The sequence below is a fragment of the Chiloscyllium punctatum genome, chromosome 48 (genome assembly GCF_047496795.1).
Source record: "Chiloscyllium punctatum isolate Juve2018m chromosome 48, sChiPun1.3, whole genome shotgun sequence".
NCBI lineage: Eukaryota > Metazoa > Chordata > Chondrichthyes > Orectolobiformes > Hemiscylliidae > Chiloscyllium > Chiloscyllium punctatum.
In genome coordinates, this window is record NC_092786.1 from 39,916,527 (window position 1) to 39,934,732 (window position 18,206).

At 42.1% G+C, this 18,206-nt stretch overlaps 1 protein-coding gene across 1 annotated transcript in view; it reads left to right on the forward strand.

Moving 5' to 3' along the window:
• The window catches only part of aqp9b (aquaporin 9b), a 79,262-nt gene that overhangs the window by 42,715 nt on the left and 18,341 nt on the right, over window positions 1-18,206 (forward strand). Inside the window, exons 3-4 of the mRNA XM_072565015.1 lie at window positions 16,623-16,760; window positions 16,836-16,954. Coding sequence (XP_072421116.1) covers window positions 16,623-16,760; window positions 16,836-16,954 — 257 coding nt within the window. The remainder of the gene's footprint in view (window positions 1-16,622; window positions 16,761-16,835; window positions 16,955-18,206) is intronic.

Here is an 18,206-nt window from a genome sequence, read left to right on the forward strand (position 1 = left end):
TGCTGATGCAATGTCAAATCTCTTATTTGCATTTTCATTTATCTCCTCAGCTCAGAGAAAACGGAAAACTTTCACCCCAATAATAATATGTTCAACATTTTATTATCTTGCAATGTGACAGGTGTGTTGATTGAGGATTGATTTAATTTTGCATTCCTTCAACAACTATGTGAAGAATATCCCCAACAGATTTTGCTCACACTATGCTTGAACGGTGACACAAGCTCACTTACCCCATTGTGGCTCACTTTGACCTAAGTGTCCCCCACAATCTGCGCTCATTTGTTTACACACAAGCACATTAAAAGGAAAATCTGCAAATCTTTTCTTTTTGTTCTGCTTTCAGTCTTGCAAATTGCTCTGTTTGAGTGTTAATGGACTCATAACCTGGCTATTGGACTTTCTAAGCGTTATATAAACATATGCTGCTTCAGAGACATTTCATTTTAGCTGTACACTTAAGTTAGTTTTTGCTCAGGCTAAAGGTTAATGAAACCACTCTTAAGCACAGACTTTATGGCCAAGTGATAGCCCAATTACATCAATTCACCTAAGTTGGTATCAGAGGACTGCACTGATATGAACATTTACAAGGCACTTTGTGAGGGTTGTAGACAAGAATGTTTTTTTACAGCTTGTTCATAGATTGAAAGACCTATAAATTTAAGCAAAGAATACAATGGGAAGGAAAATGTTTTTAAATAGAATCAAAACAGAAAAGAGAATAGAGAAACAAAAGCATTTTTCAAAAAACAATAATTCCTCAATGTTAGAGCACCAATTTGCTTTATCGTCTATCTGGCAGATTAAAACATCCCAAGATTTGTTTCAGGAACACAACCTAACGCTTAAGCCAAGGGAGGAAACTTCAGAATGGGTGATCAAAGGCTTAGTCACTTTCAAGCGTCATCTTAAAAGTGATGTGGAGGAGCCAGTGTTGGACTGAGCTGGACAAAGTTAAAAATCACAGAACACCAGGTTATAGTCCAACAGGTTTATTTGAAAGTACAAGCGTTCAGAGCGCTGCTTCTTCATCAGGTAACTAGTGGGGCAGGATCATAGGACACAGAATTTATAGTAAAAGATCAAAGTGTCATGTAACTGATGTGCTGGATTGAACAAACCTAGATTGCTGTTAAGTCTTTAATCACTTAGAATGGGGAGCAACTTTTGATTGATTAATATTAATGAATCGAAACCTGCATCCCCATTCTCAGTGATTAAAGACTTAACAGCAATCTAGATTTGTTCAATACATCGCATCAGTTATATGACACTTTAATCTTTTACTATACATACTGTGTCCTATGATCCGGCCCAACGAGCTACCTGATGAAGGAGCAGCGCTCTGAACGCTTGTACTTCCAAATAAACCTGTTGGACTATAACTTGGTATTTTGTGATTTTTAACTTCATCTTAAAAGAGCAGAGAAAGGGAGCCGAAGAAATTTGCTGAGAGACTTCCAAGGCCTTAGTCCCAGTTGCAAGACTTCCACTGGTTAGCTGAGTTGGTGTTAATGAAGGGAAGAAGAAGAGAGATCAGCCAGGAGAAGATCTGGTGTAAAAGCAGGAGATTGGCACTAGATAATGATGCTCATTTGAAGAGCTGGTGCAGGCACAATGGGCACAATGGCCTCTTTTTGCACAGTAACAACTCTGCCATGTCAGTTTGTCCTCAATTCCATGGGATTCTTAGTTAACAATCTCTTATGTTGGACTTTATAAACTGCCTTCTGGAAGTCCAGATAAACAACATCGATAGTCATTCCCCTGTCCACTACCTTCATCACTGTTCAAAACATTCACTGAGGTTTGTCATGCATGATCTACCTGTCATGGATCATGCTGACTCTCGCTAATTAACTGAAACATTTTCAAGATACTGAGTCACTTCTTGATTATAGGCTCCAACAAATTTCCCACCACTGACGTTACGCTAATTGGTCAGTAGTTCCATGTGTTTCCTCCTTTTTAAAAAGTGGAGGGAGATGTGCAATTTTCCAATCCAGAGGGATAAGACCTGAATCTAGGGATCTCTGAAAGATTATAGTTAGGGCATCCACAGTGTGATCCCCTCGCTTTCCACGTTTGTTAATTTTATTCAGTCCCGGTTTCAGGTCGACTATTGGTTGGTGAGAGAAGCTGGAGATTTACTGGCGATGACTGGATGGATTAGAACGGAACTAGGCAAGGTCAAATCCAATCATTGGAACAACAAGGAAGAGGCATCAGAGAGGGAACACTCTATGAACAGGTCAAAAGGATGAATGCAGACAGTTCCCTGTGATCACGGAGTGTTGTCACTTTGATCAAGCTGTTCCCGCATTTCAGTTCTGCAGCAGGGGTTCAAAACCAAGTGAGTGCTTCAGACATTGAATTGAAAGAAAAATAGGCATGAATTTTGAGCTAACAGCAAGGACTTTGGAGAGGAAAGGCCGTTGGAGATGGAACTGTATTTAGCAAGGACAGCTGATAATGGAAGATTAGAAACTGAGTGGATAGTGTCTGGAGAGAGGGAGTTATTTACAAGAATAGCAACATGGGAGCCAGGAAGGGAAAATGAGAAGTCAGCAATTGAGAAGGTTTTGGATTAATAGAGCAGGTGGTTGGTCTCATGAATAGGATCTGTTGGAGAAGGCATGAGGAGAGTAAGAAGGTAGATTAATCTCTAAAGTTAATTAATTGGCATTTATTTCTGTCATTAATGCGTTCATCCTTTTTGCCAACTTTATTAATTAATTTCTTTAATATATTAATCACAGCAGTTACAGCATAGAGCCCATGGTTGGCACACAAGTCTGCAGTGAAATGGAATAGCCCATTTACAGGATGGGCAATTCAGGCAAATACAGCCACAGAAGTTTGATTTGTTCTCGGCAGCATTCCAAGCAGAGAATGGGCAGAGCGACAAGCTGCACTGATTCAACTGTCACCTTTGGACCTCTCCAGATCCAGACCTGTTTTGGACGTGCTCTTTTGTAGAACTTTCAACGGACAGCTTTAAATAAACAGTAATCAGCTCCATTGCGCATATGTCTCATTCACATGTAGCAGAAGCTGTCAAATCTGTGGTTATTAAGATGGAAAGGAGCTGCCAAAGCTGGGAAAATGCTTGGAATATCTTGTATTGCACAGATGGTCGTCATATTCTTGGTTTCCTTGCTTGCATTTCTGCTGTTCCATAATATCCTAGTATCTCGCTCTGTAAGAGATTGTACGTTAGGATTTGCATCCAAACCTTCCCAGTTATAGTCTTTATTTCTGCTTTCCCCAGTTTTGAAGATAGGGTGGAGTTTAATCCAGTTTGTCAGGGTGGGAACCTTGGCAGCCAGGCCCTCTTCATTGGGGATGAGGCCTTGCCCTGTGTCAAATTCCCAGCAACACCAAAACCTCTGCTGATTAAGTCAGAGAGCTGCTGTGACTGAATGTATTCTCTGAATAAATGTCTCCTCTGGAAAGGGAGATATACTTGTTGCTGATTAGACAGGTTGCTTTATTCAAAAAAAGGTTATAATGTAAATTTAGTATCTTGAAAACCTGACTAACCCAGGCTGGGTTGGGAGGTCAGCATGGACAGGTTGGACTGAAGGGTCTGTTTCCATGCTGTACATCTCTATAACTCTATGCTGTGGACGTTTTAGATAAACTTAGTGTGCATATTGTAGTATTAAGGAAAATTTGGATACATTTGAATCCGTCCCTGAAAAAAAACACAACTGGCTGAATTTAGAGTGTTTCCCATCTTCTGCTAAGATTCATATTGTGCAGTTGTACAACAGAATAAGAAGAATGCAGCAATTATATTGATGAAAATATGGTTAGCACGCTTTGGGGAGGAAGTGGTAATGTCATTGGATGAGTCACCCAGAACTCCAGGCTAACATTCTAGAGATATGGACTTGAATTACACCATGACAGACGTGGGAGAAAAACCCCAAAGATCTGTGGTTGCTGGAAATCAGAAAGAAGATCAGAAATTGCTGGGAAAACTCGGCAGGTCTGGCAGCATCTGTGTAGAGAAAGCAGAGTTAACATTTTGGGTGCAGTGACCCTTCGACAGAAAGGGCGAATGTGAAGCTTAATTTCAATACAAAATCCTGAATTTTGCAACAAGCTAGTCTAATGGAAACCATACGACTATTGTCATTTATTTTAAAAAAGCACATCTTGTTCATTAATGTCCTTCAGGAGAGAAATCTGCTGACCTATCTGGTCTGAATTCAGACCCTCTGCAATGTGGTTCACCTGAGCAATTAAGGATAGGTGATTAATGCTGACTTAGTTAGTGCTGCCCACATCCCATGAAAGAATAAAGAACACCAGGATTAACTACCATCGTTCACAATAGTAATTGTGATAATTTGGTTTAGTTGCTTGATAGATCTAATTCAAAGGTTTTTTTTCTCGCGGTTAGACACTAACTTTTTAAAATGCTTCAAAGACTTGACACATGGCTGGACTCCTGGACCAAGCCACAAGAGTTTAGATTCGATTAGATTACTTACAGTGTGGAAACAGGCCCTTCGGCCCAACCAGTCCACACCGACCCACTGAAGCGCAACCCTCCCAGACCCATTCCCCTACACTTCACCCCTTCACCTAACACTACGGGCAATATAGCATGGCCAATTCACCTAACCTGCAAATTTTTGGACTGTGGGAGGAAACCAGAGCACCCAGAGAAAACCCACTCAGACACGGGGAGAATGTGCAAACTCCACACAGTCAGTCGCCTGAAGCGGGAATTGAACCCGGGTCTCTGGCACTGTGAGGCAACAGTGCTAACTATTGTGCCACCATGCTGCCCACAAATACTTTGCCATGAGCATTTCCCACTGCCCATTGATTTCACTCGAGCGGAAAGTGAACATGGACACTGCAGAGTTAAGCAGTAAAATATTGATGTGAATTTTGTATCATGCAAACACTCCCAAAAAAATCATCCTGTCACTGTTCCCTTCGCAGTTTCTGCCCCTCTCTCATCATCTCTCTCTTTTGCGTTGTCCTTGCTGACTGAATTCCATAGAAAGACCTCTGCATTTCCTGAGATCAGTGATCTCAGAGTGCTAAATAATAAAGCCTGATTATCAAAAACTCCCAGTGCACACTCAAAAAACAGCCAATGATAACTTTTGTTTCTAACTAAGGCAAAGATTAACATTCCAATCATGACACGAGTTATTTTCTCAGAGCATTTTCAGAAACTAACAATGTTTTCTAGATCTCCATCATTTAGTGGATAAGTATCTCATCCAGTATCGTCCCATCCTGGACCATGTACATTGCAGATTCAATTGGCTTTGGCCGGATGAATTGGCTGATGTCACAGGACGGCAAGGTCTTCTCTATGGCCTCGAGCAGTCTTTGACGGGATGTGATGTGAGTGTCAAAAGAATCATCCAGTGTTCCTATACTTGATCACTGACCGCGGACTCCTAGAAAATGTGAGCTTATATATCATATAATTGAGGGGCAGGATCCAACAGTCACAATTTGCCAACATTCTGTGTGGACAATCAGACAAGTAATAGCTACTTGTGAATTATTGTGTGCAGTTCTGGTCTCCGTACTGAAAGAAGGATATACTGGCTTTGGAGATGGTGCAGAGGAGGTTCACCAAGTTGATTCTGGAGATGAAGGGGTTACTCTGTGAGGAGAGGTTGAGCCACCTGGGGCTGTACTCACTAGAATTTAAAAGAATGAGAGGGATCTTATAGAAACGTATAAAATGCTTGTGGGTAAGACTAGGACTAGGGAATATGGCCTCAAGATTAGTGGGAGTGGTTTTAGGAAAGAGATGGGGAGGAACTGCTTTTCTCAGAGAGTAGTGAATCTATGGAATTGTCTGCCCAAGGAAGCAGTAGAGGCAGCTTCATTGAATATATTCAAGACACAGTTGAATGGGTTTTTGAAAGGTAGGGGAATTAAGGGTTATGGGGATAATGCAGGTAGGAGGAGGTCAGACAATGGATAGATCAGCCATGATCTTAATGAACGGCAGAGCAGGCTCGATGGACCAAATGGCCTACTCCTGTTTCTATTACTATGATATTATGACTTTATTTCTTGAGTAACCTTAATTAAGCATGAATCAGTCCTGAAAAGAGAGCAGAGAAGAATATGGAGACATTGTAAACATTTTACTTTGTTACTAGTGAATATATTGAAAGATCATCTTTTCAGGGAGTACCAAATACGGTATTTGTAGAGTTATTCTGGGATGTGCCTCCTTTTTTATTGAGAAAGATGAGGCTTCATGTATTTATACTAAAAATAGGAAATGTGATTGCCCAACTAAAGTGCCATAATGAAGTAAAGTACATCAGGAAGAAATCTAGGCACAGCAGTTGATATAAAATAAATGGAAGTGTCATTTAAGTATTTGGCAGCAGTTAACGAAGATAATAAAACATTGGAGTAAACTTGTACCAGTAGTTTCTCTGGCTGTAAGTGAAAGCATTTGAAACTGACACTCCGTCAATTATCAGTGAAATGAGGAATACAGGTTTAACATCCTTGGAGAATTTGTTTCACTGTGGTCCTGCTTCTAGTCTTCACAGCATTCAGTCAAAAGTTTGATGATGGTGCAACTCGCTTGGTAGGTCTCTTGCTCCTAGGGCCCGAGGTTCAGATCCTGACCCAGGGCTTGAGCACAGAAAAACTACACTGACACTCCAGTGCAGTACTGAGGGCACGCTGAGCTATCTTTCAGATGAGTCATCAAACTAAGTTCATCTGCCAGTTTGAGTGGGTGTAAAAGTCCTCAAGGAATTACATTGAAGAGTAGAGTTTAACCACAGTGTTCTGACCAATGTTTAGCCCTTAATTACTGTCACACAAATATAGATTATCTGATTGTTATCATATTGCTTTATCTGGTTGTTATTATGTTGCATTTTTGTGGCACCTGGCTTCAAAAAGTACTTCATTTGACTGGAAATCACTCTGAGACATTTTGTGATCCTGAAAAGTGCTATGTGAATGCAAGTTGACTGCTCTCATTCCTTGATCAGCAGTGATGGTAGTGTAATGGTAATGTCACTGAACTGATGTTCTAGAAATTCAGGCTAAAATTCTGTGGAGGTAGTAAAGGATGAAATTTTAATTCAATGAAAAGCTAGTGCAATGGGGATCATGTGACCACTGTTCATTGTTGCACCAAACCCAATGGGTGCAGTTTAGATTCACCTCAAATTTACAGGGAATAGAATGTATAAGACTATCCGGGAGTTCAATCCAATAACCTAGAAACACAGGCAATGATGTCATATGTTTGCACAAAATAACCACCTGAACCTCCTGGAAGGGATTGGCTGGCATGAATGATATGGGTGTGAGAAATAGTGGTCCATGCCTTGCAACTCTCTGCTAATTTGAAGAATGCAGAGTCACGAGCTGTACCTTGTGCATGTGGCGCCTGTGTATACCATTTCCAAAGGTATAGTTAGCTCTCAAATTCTTCTGTCCACCTGGTGTAAAGAAGTGTTAATTTGTTTATGTAAGTAGGGAATATAAATACACTCATATGATGACATTATTGACAGCAATTTGTAGGTTAATGGAACAAGTCAATGGTTCCTTGATTTTTTTTCTCTCATAAGATAATGTATTTGTCCAAATAGATGGCCTGTTCATTATATCATTTATATATCAATCCTAACAGACTCTGGTGCACCATTCTGATACTGACACTGTAAGTCAAAGTTTGCAGAAATTACACTACCTCAGACTTTGGATTAAGGGATCTACATTATCTGAACTAAAATAGGATAAAAGTCCCTTGAAGTTTATTTTACTGCACTGTAGTTTCCTGGGGTTGAGAATAGCAGAGTTCAAAGGCAGATTCTCTCTGTTTTATGGTTACATCCTTGCTTTCAACTCCCTTTGTGCACTTCTCTGTGAAGTCTTCCAGTCCAAAAATTCTTTTGGGATCTCTGCAGTTCTCTGATTCAGGTGTCTTGCATATTTCTGGTTTCAGAGTTCAACCATTAACAGTTGTCCCTTCAGCTGTGTGGGCGCTTGGCTCTGGAATCCTCTCCCTTAGTCTCACTATCTGTCTATTATCTCTCCTCCTTTAAGACATTCCTTAAACCTACCTCCTTCCATGTTAATATCTAGATATATTGTTTAATGTCATTCTTTTTTCCGATAAAGCTCCTGTGAGGTGACTTGGGAAATGTTATTATGTCAAATTAGCATATAAATGCAAGTTGACATTTATAACATAAACCCCTTGGTGTGAGAGGGACCTTTCATCCAATTATTACAGGAATGTTTTGAAGTGAGTATAGAGCAACCACAGCCTCAGGGCACGGACAAAATTTAAAAGGTACAAAGGCGAAGTCCTCACACCCTTCTGTATTTTCTGGGTTATGGTGTCTTTTTCCATTTGTATGGATAGAGTTAGCGGTAGTTGGGGGACTAGGATGGAGGGACTTCATGACTTGGGGGCACACTTTTACAGTGAGAGGAGAAAGATTTAAAAAAGACATGAGTGGCAAATATTTTACACAGAGGGTGGTTCGCTTGTGGAATGAACTTCCTGAGGAAGTGGTGGGTGTGGGTACAATTACAATGCTTAAAAGATCTTTGGATAGGTACATGAATGGGAAAGGTTTGGAGGGACGTGGGCCAGGAGCAGGCAGATGGGAGAAGTTTGGGAGAAGATTTGTAGCTCGGGTGCTCGTTGTTGTGGTTCTGTTCGCCAAGCTGGGAATTTGTCTTGCAAACGTTTCGTCCCCTGTCTAGGTGACATCCTCAGTGCTTGGGAGCCTCCTGTGAAGCGCTTCTGTGCTGTTTCCTCCGGCATTTATTGTGGCCTGTCTCTGCCGCTTCCGGTTGTCAGTTCGAGCTGTCCGCTGTAGTGGCCGGTATATTGGGTCCAGGCCGTTGTGTTTGTTGATAGAGTCTGTGGATGAGTGCCATGCCTCTAGGAATTCCCTGGCTGGTCTCTGTTTGGCTTGCCCTATAATGATAGTATTGTCCCAGTCGAATTCATGTTGCTCGTCGTCTGTGTGTGTGACGACTAAGGATAGCTGGTCGTGTCGTTTCGTGGCTAGTTGGTGTTCGTGTATACGGATCATTAGCTGTCTTCCTGTTTGTCCGATGTAGTGTTTTGTGCAGTCCTTGCATGGGATTTTGTACACTACATTAGTTTTGCTCATGTTGGGTATCGGGTCCTTCGTTCTGGTGAGTTGTTGTCTGAGCGTGGCTGTTCGTTTGTGTTATGAGTCCTAGTAGTCGCAGTAGTCTGGCTGTCAGTTCAGAAATGCTCCTGATGTATGGTAGTGTGGCTAGTCCTTTGGGTTGCGGCATGTCCTCGTTCTGTTGTCTCTCCCTTCGGCATCTGTTGATGAAATTGCGAGGGTATCCGTTTTTGGCGAATACCTTGTATAGGGGTTCCTCTTCCTCTTTTTGTAGTTCTGGTGTGCTGCAGTGTGTTGTGGCCCTTTTGAATAATGTCCTGATGCAACTTTGTTTGTGTGTGTTGGGGTGGTTGCTTTCATAGTTTAGGACTTGGTCTGTGTGTGTGGCTTTCCTGTAAACCTTTTTGGTGAATTCTCCGTTCGGTGTTCTTTGTACCATCACGTCTAGGAATGGGAGTTGGTTGTCCTTTCCTTCCTCTCGGATTCCTGTGAGTGTGGCGTTGATGATCTGGTGTGTGTTCTCTATTTCTGTGTTTTTAATTATTACAAAGGTGTCATCCACGTATCTGACCCAGAGTTTGGGTTGAATTTGTGGTAAGACTGTTTGTTCTAACCTTTGCATTACTGCTTCTGCTATGAGTCCAGAGATCGGTGAGCCCATGGGTGTTCTGTTGATTTGTTCGTATATTTGGTTGTTGAATGTGAAGTGTGTTGTGAGGCACAAGTCCGGTAGTTTAAGTATGCCGTCTTTGTTGATAGGTTCAACGTCCTGTTGTCTGTTATGTCTGTCCAGCAGGTTGGCTATTGTTTCTTTGGCTAGGGTTTTGTCGATGGAGGTGAACAGTGCCGTTACATCGAATGAGACCACAGTTTCTTCCTTGTCTATGTGTGTATTTCTGATGATGTCCAAGAATTCCTGTGTCGATTGTATAGAGTGTCTGGATCCGCTGATCAGGTGTTTCAGTTTCTGCTGTAGTTCTTTAGCCAGTTTGTGTGATGGTGTCCCTGGTAGTGATACTATGGGTCTGAGTGGGATGTCTGGTTCGTACACTTTGGGTAGTCCATAGAATCTGGGGGTGTTGTTGCTTTCAGGTTTCATTCTTTGTAGGTCAGACCTGGTTATCTGTCCGTTTTTTTGTAGATTCCTCAGTGTGTTGTTTATCCTATTGGTGAGCTGTGGGGTGGGCTCCTGGACAGATAACCAGGTCTGACCTACAAAGAATGAAACCTTAAAGCAACAACACCCCCAGATTCTATGGACTACCCAAAGTGCACAAACCAGACATCCCACTCAGACCCATAGTATCACTACCAGGGACACCATCACACAAACTGGCCAAAGAACTACAGCAGAAACTGAAACACCTGATCAGCGGATCCAGACACTCTATACAATCGACACAGGAATTCTTGGACATCATCAGAAATACACACATAGACAAGGAAGAAACTATGGTCTCATTCGATGTAACGGCACTGTTCACCTCCATCGACAAAACCCTAGCCAAAGAAACAATAGCCAACCTGCTGGACAGACATAACAGACAACAGGACGTTGAACCTATCAACAAAGACGGCATACTTAAACTACTGGACTTGTGCCTCACAACACACTTCACATTCAACAACCAAATATACGAACAAATCAATGGAACACCCATGGGCTCACCGATCTCTGGACTCATAGCAGAAGCAGTAATGCAAAGGTTAGAACAAACAGTCTTACCACAAATTCAACCCAAACTCTGGGTCAGATACGTGGATGACACCTTTGTAATAATTAAAAACACAGAAATAGAGAACACACACCAGATCATCAACGCCACACTCACAGGAATCCGATTCAATAGAGAGGAAGAAAAGGACAACCAACTCCCATTCCTAGACGTGATGGTACAGAGAACACCGAACGGAGAATTCACCACAAAGGTTTACAGGAAAGCCACACACACAGACCTAGTCCTAAACTATGAAAGCAACCACCCTAACGCACACAAACGAAGTTGCATCAGGACATTATTCAAAAGGGCCACAACACACTGCAGCACACCAGAACTACAAAAAGAGGAAGAAGAACACCTATACAAGGTATTCGCCAAAAACGGATACCCTCGCAATTTCATCAACAGATGCCGAAGGGAGAGACCACGGAACGAGGGCATGCCGCAACCCAAAGGACTAGCCACACTACCATACATCAGGAGCATTTCTGAACTGACAGCCAGACTACTGCAACCACTAGGACTCATAACAGCACATAAACCAACAGCCACGCTCAGACAACAACTCACCAGAACGAAGGACCCGATACCCAACATGAGCAAAACTAATGTAGTATACAAAATCCCATGCAAGGACTGCACAAAACACTACATCGGACAAACAGGAAGACAGTTAACGATCCGTATACACGAACACCAACTAGCCACGAAACGACATGACCAGCTATCCTTAGTCGTCACACACACAGACGACAAGCAACATGAATTCGACTGGGACAACACTACCATTATAGGGCAAGCCAAACAGAGACCAGCCAGGGAATTCCTAGAGGCATGGCACTCATCCACAGACTCTATCAACAAACACATCGGCCTGGACCCAATATACCGGCCACTACAGCGGACAGCTCGAACTGACAACCAGAAGTGGCAGAGACAGGCCACTATAAATGCCGGAGGAAACAGCATAGAAGCGCTTCACAGGAGGCTCCCAAGCACTGAGGATGTCACCTAGACAGGGGACGAAATGTTTGCAAGACAAATTCCCAGCTTGGCGAACAGAACCACAACCATGGGAGAAGTTTACTTTGGGATTATGTTCAGCTGGTTGGGTCTGTTTCTGTACTATATAACTCTATGATATATTCAGAGACCTTCCATTAGCACTGTCTCAGAGGCTGATCTGATTGACCAAAGGTTCAGCAGACCTAGCAGGTTCAAAGTCCTAGGGTTCTGTACCAGTATGTGTGGAGGCAAGAGACAGGAGGTGAGGCCCAAAGGGTGTGGTGAGCATCAAGAGCTGGGGTTCCTGATAGTCTGTGATGGGGTAGAGGGGATGCAATACAGAAGGTACAGGAGTGTGGAGGGGGCAGATCTTGTGGGAGATGGTTGCCTGATGTTGAAATTAGCTGTTGAAAAAAGTACCTCAGAACTGTGGACTTCCCACACTCCTGTCCATCTGACAATTGAAGTCTATTAGGAAATGGCCCATAAGTAGTCATCAAGTGCCTACATAAGTGTCTCAGTTGAGACAATGGCAGCAAGTCAGTCTATCTATCCTGCTGCAAAACGTTAGACAGGATGGAAATGGGAAAACTATCCAGAGAACACACACACACACACACACACACCTCCTCTCCCTGCCAACCTGGAAACCACTGGTGGATGTGTGTTGAATTTCAGGCCCATATTGGTTTCCTTTCATAGAATCCCGACAGTATGGAAGCAGGCATTTGGCCCATTGAACCTCTGAAGAGCATCGCACTCCTCTACCCTATCACTCTACATATTCCATGGCTAATCCACCTATCCTACACATCCCTAGGCACTATAGCATGGTGAATCCACCTAACCTGCACATTCTTGGACAGGGGGAGGAAGCCAGAGCACCAGAGGAAACCCACACAGACACAGAGAGAATGTACATACTCCACACAGACCTTCGCCTGAGGATGGAACCCAGATTCCTGGTGCTGTGAGGCAGCAATGCTAACCACTGAGCCACTGTGCCACCCCATGGAATCTCTACAGTGATGATGCAGACCATTTAGCCCATCCAGTCCACACCAACCCTACAATGATCATGCCACCCAGATCCACTCTCTTACCCAGTATTTCCCATGGCTAATCTGTCTAGTCTAAACATCCCTGGACACTATGGGCAATTTAGCATGGCCTAACCTTTAGAGCAGGAGGTTGCATATGTTCCGACATTTTGTGGTGCAGTCAATGATCAAACACAGAGGTTATCATAGCAGGCAAGAGAAAATCGGACTACAGTAGGCCACTGAGAATTTATGGATTCAAAACCAGCTAAAACACAGAAAACAATCAGCTTCATTCCCAATACCATTTCATACAGCAGATAAAGAAGCTTTGCTGCTTCGTGGTTCATTTTCAGTTCGCCAATCAAGATCAGGGACCAATGTTCTTTAACAGTTTGCAACACAAGGTTGTTTGGAACACTTAGGGTGATGCCCTTATCTACCTCTTTAGAAGGCTAAATGTTCTAATTAATGCACTCCACATGAAAGAAACTAGGAGAGGTGGTGTTAGAAATGGAGCTAGAAGAGCCAGCTCGGACTGTGGTTGAATAATGTTGCTTTCTATAGGTGTTTGAAGCTCAGGAGAGATTGGACAAGTGAGTATAAATAGGGATGGGCTTAGCAAAAGATACTGTCAACAATGTCTGTGGTCAAGCAACACATGACAGGACAGCAAGTGAAACCTAGGAAATTGACTTTTTTTTATTTAATCATGAGACACGGGATTGCTGGCCAGGTCAGGATTTATTGCTCATCCCTAATTAAGAGTTAGCCACATCACTGTGGCTCTGGTGTCACATGTAGGCTAGACAGGTACAGATGGCAGCTTTCCTTCCCCGAAGGACATGAGTGAACCAGATGTGGTTTTTTTCAACAATTGACAATGATTTCACAGTCTTCAGTAGATTCTTAATTCCAGATTTTTTTTACAATTGAAGTCACATTCCATCATCTGCCGTGGCGGGATTTGAACCCAGGTCCTCAGAACGTTAATTTCTGGATTAATAGCCTAGCAATAATATCACTACCCTTTAACAGGGTACTTATAGATTTAAGGATTCTCAACCTACCCCCCTCACCTAAGGCCTGGTGCCAATGAGTTAAACTCCCCACCAGTTATCTCTATTTTTAGTGAGAGAACAGACCTATTGTATTCTGGGCCTATGGTGACTTTACCATTATAAATTTAAGGATACAATTTTCCGAAACTCACCTTTCTCTAACTTTCCTTACCATAGTCCATATTGATCACTTTAAATACAATACAATCCAGACATAACAGAACAGAAATGGGTCCTTGTTGTTTCAGTTTACTGGGTAGAAAATAAAGGAATGTTTTTGTCATACACCCAAGCATTCAAAATGCTTCTGTTCCATATTTGGTCAAGGGATTTCTTTTTACAGGCATCCTGGCCAACATATAAGTGTGCAATTTTGCATAGTACAGATTACTTCAGATGGAACAGTCTCAAGCCCCAAGTGGTTGGAGAAGAGGGGCTGAAGGGGATGGGTTGGGGGAAGGGAGATCCATATTTTCTCTGTAGTTATCATTATCAAATCTGGAAATGTATATGAGATGTGCATTCAGGATTAAAATCACATTGGTATCCAGATAATGGTAACGGATCACAACATTTAAATTTACAAGATTTCTGGTGCCTGTAACTGGTGTCTTTTGTGGCACTAAAATGAGCAAATATTGGGAATGCATCAGGTAGCACTTGACAAAGTGGGCAGGATTGGGATCCAATTAAACGAGGTGCTAACGAATGGGTGGGAGAATACATCGAGTTAAGCCAGGGGACCAAAGGTGCCCAATCTGTCAACAGGATTTGCTGTCCCACGGTGATTCAAACAATCTCTTGATGCCACAAGCAGCATCTCATACCCCTGCTACTTTGCACCAGCTTTGATACCCAGCTGCTGATAGCCCTGGTAGTGACTGTTGATGACCCATGACTAATATCAATAAATAATTGCAGTATTAGCAAGGAGGGTATAACACATAAGAGGGAATTCAATGGTTACAGTACAGACATGAGGAAGAGAGTGAGGAAATACCAACGTGAGTGTCATAGAGAAAATAAATGGAAAGAGTATAAAGAGAATGAAGAAGAAAACGAATGGGTGTGATAGGTGTGGTTACCATGAATCCATTGTTGATTGTCAGAAAAACTGATCTGGTACACGGTGGCACAGTAGTTAGCACTGCCAGAGACCTGGGTTCAATTCCCACCTCAGGCGACTGTGTGGAGTTTGCACACTCTCCCCGTGTCTGCATGGGTTTCCTCCGGGTGCTCCGGTTTCCGCCCACAGTCACAAAGATGTGCAGGTTAGGTGAATTGACCATGCTAAAATTGCCCCTAGTGTTAGGGGCAGAGGGGAATGGGTCTGGGTGGGTTGCGCTTCGGCGGGTCGGTGTAGACTTGTTGGGCCGAAGGGCCTGTTTCCACATTTAAGTAATCTAATCTAATGTCCCTTAGGGAAGGAAACTGCCATCCTTACCTGGTCTGGCCTACATGTGTCTCCAGACTCACAGCAATATGGTCAACTCTTAATTACCCTCTGGGGCAATTAGGGATCAGCAATAAGTGCTACCTAGCCAGTGACGCCCTCATCCCATGAATGAATTTTAAAAAGTACAGGAGAGAAGGGGAAAACATATTTCTCCCAGGATATATTGAAGCCAGCTAGAAAGCTGGTTGCAGCTGTGTCCATATCATGAATGAGAAGTCAGTAGTAGATTCAATTGAATTTAAGTTACCTACATGAATTCTATTCTATGGTTGAAATTCAGTCTTGGACTCTTCCAAAAAATGCCATGCTATTTAATTCCACTGTATGGCTAAATTGAGTTCAAAATCCTAAACTGGGATTCTTAATTAGTAGCTTTCGCCATCACTCTGGTGGATTGTACTATTGGTGCTGTCAGGGCTGGGAATTGTTGAGCAGACCCCAGGCAGTGTCAGAATCCTCATTTCCCACAATTCAAAAAAAGGGTCAGCTAAGCACTTATCACCGCTACTACGCAGTTCTGTGGTAATGTTAACTTGATATGCCAGAGATTCCATCTTTATCTTATGTATGAGACTTCTATTTCCCTCAAGGGGCTGAGTAACATTCTTACAAGTGTGCCTGCATCAAGAACACACTTTCCAGGCAGAGAATGAAATGCCTAGTGCTGTTTTAAACAGACCCATGAGATTATAATTTTATCGTTGATAGTCATGTCTGATGCCATGTAAACTTTGAATTTTCTACATCGAGAACTTAATTAAATCTATAAAGACACTGTTTAATCTATGGTATTTAGGTTTTAGTTCTTTTGGACCATTTGAAATGTAAATGAGCTGCTATGGTCATAATTGATATATCATACATGGAGGACCCAAATTTCCATTCCCAGTCCAGAGGGACAATGCAGTATGAGGGTAGTGCTGTAGTAATGAGTTAGAATATTGGGGTTAACTCCTTTGTAAAATTTACCAACATACAGGTGTGTCATTTTCTATTTTACTGATGCATTGTCCTTTAATATCGTGAGACCTCTCTTTTCTCTGTGGATTCTTAGTAATCAATAGGAGGCAAGTAAGTCTGGTGAAAGTGACTCACTGGAGAGATTTGAGCACATAATTGCCATTTGGGTAAAGCATGGAATATCATGCCTATTGACCCACAAACTGTAAATGTGTCTACTACTATTGTTCCAGGAGCACATCTGAATCCTGCTATTTCCCTTTCTATGTGTGTTCTTGGACGGCTTCAGTGGTTGAAACTGCCGGTCTACTGTTTTTCTCAGCTTGTCGGGGCCTTTGTTGGTTCAGCAGCTGTTTTTGGACTTTACTATGGTAAGTTTTTCACTTTTACATTTGCATTTAAGAAGATGGAAGTTGCCTGTTGCAACAATCTCTTTCTCTTTCTAGATGCGTTCATGGCTTTTGATGATGGGAACTTCGCAATAACTGGTCAAAATGCAACAGCACAAATCTTCTCCTCTTATCCAGCCTCACATTTGTCGTTTGCAAATGGCTTCGCAGACCAGGTAAACATAAATGCTTCCAAAACACTTGAACTGGCTTTAATGTGTTTCAGTTTTCACTACTGTAATTAATGCCAGAGGAGTTTCAAAAAATATTCTGCAGTTGATAAGTCACTTTAAGTCCTTGAACACTCAATCATTAGAAGCTGTATGAGTTCAAGGTGGGTGGTGTGTACATTTGCCTTCCCCATGTATTCCTTGGAGTGCAGTGTGTTACACTGGAGCTGTGGGACCCTCCCCTCCCTGTGCTCCATATTCTGCCCCAAACAAATTAGCTATCATATTAATATTCCAGTGTAGCACATTATTTGGGATGTACTTTGACATGAAAGGAGCTGTTTAAATGCAAGACCTTTACTGAGGTACTGATGCTTCATCCATAAGCATCTCATCGAAGTTGCATTGGTAATATTCCCGGCTGCTTGAAAGCACATTTTATTAAAGAAGTTCAATTAGAATATAACAACTCACTCTTTTGAATGTTTAGATTGAATCACAGAATAATTTCATCCTACAAATATGCATATCTTATTTTGAAAAAAACTGCAATAATAAAGCTCATTAAAGTGTGGTTATTAATATATGGAATACAGCAAATCATGATCATTTGTCCAGGGGAGGGAAAATATTCAACCCAATTGACAGATTCAATTCACACAACAAAAGCATGAAAAAGCAAAAGACAATATTAAGATGGAATAATAAGCAGAAGGAGGTTTCAGGAGCTCAGGAGAATCACAGCTGCACTGCCTTCAGTTTGTCTCCATTGGCAGGGACTCCCAAAACTGCTGCACACTTAGAAAATTAATTTCAACATTCCCACTGGTGCTGAATAAGAGATCAAAGAAAACTGCATGACAAGAAACAATCAAAGGCAGTGAGACAACAACACAATTACGACTCAGTTTGGTGGGGTAGACTGATTGTTTTCTTTGTCTCGCTACTCCAGTGGTCACAAGGAAATTTGAATTTATAAAGATGGCATTGCCAATTGTATATTAGACTGTATATAGCTTAGTATCAGAAACATGCCAGCTCAGTTCAAGTTGTTTGAGATTTTGAGGGACTTTCACCACGAGGCTTGTGAATTTTCTTGGTGTATCTTACTAAACTCTCCTTATTAATTATTCAACTCACCTAATAGTGTCTGTCACTTCTGATTCTAGCACCGTTGTATTACACACCATTCCTAGAACAGCTCACTCCTCAGTGAGTCTTGACTGAAACACTGGCGTACCTTGCATCTGCAGTATCA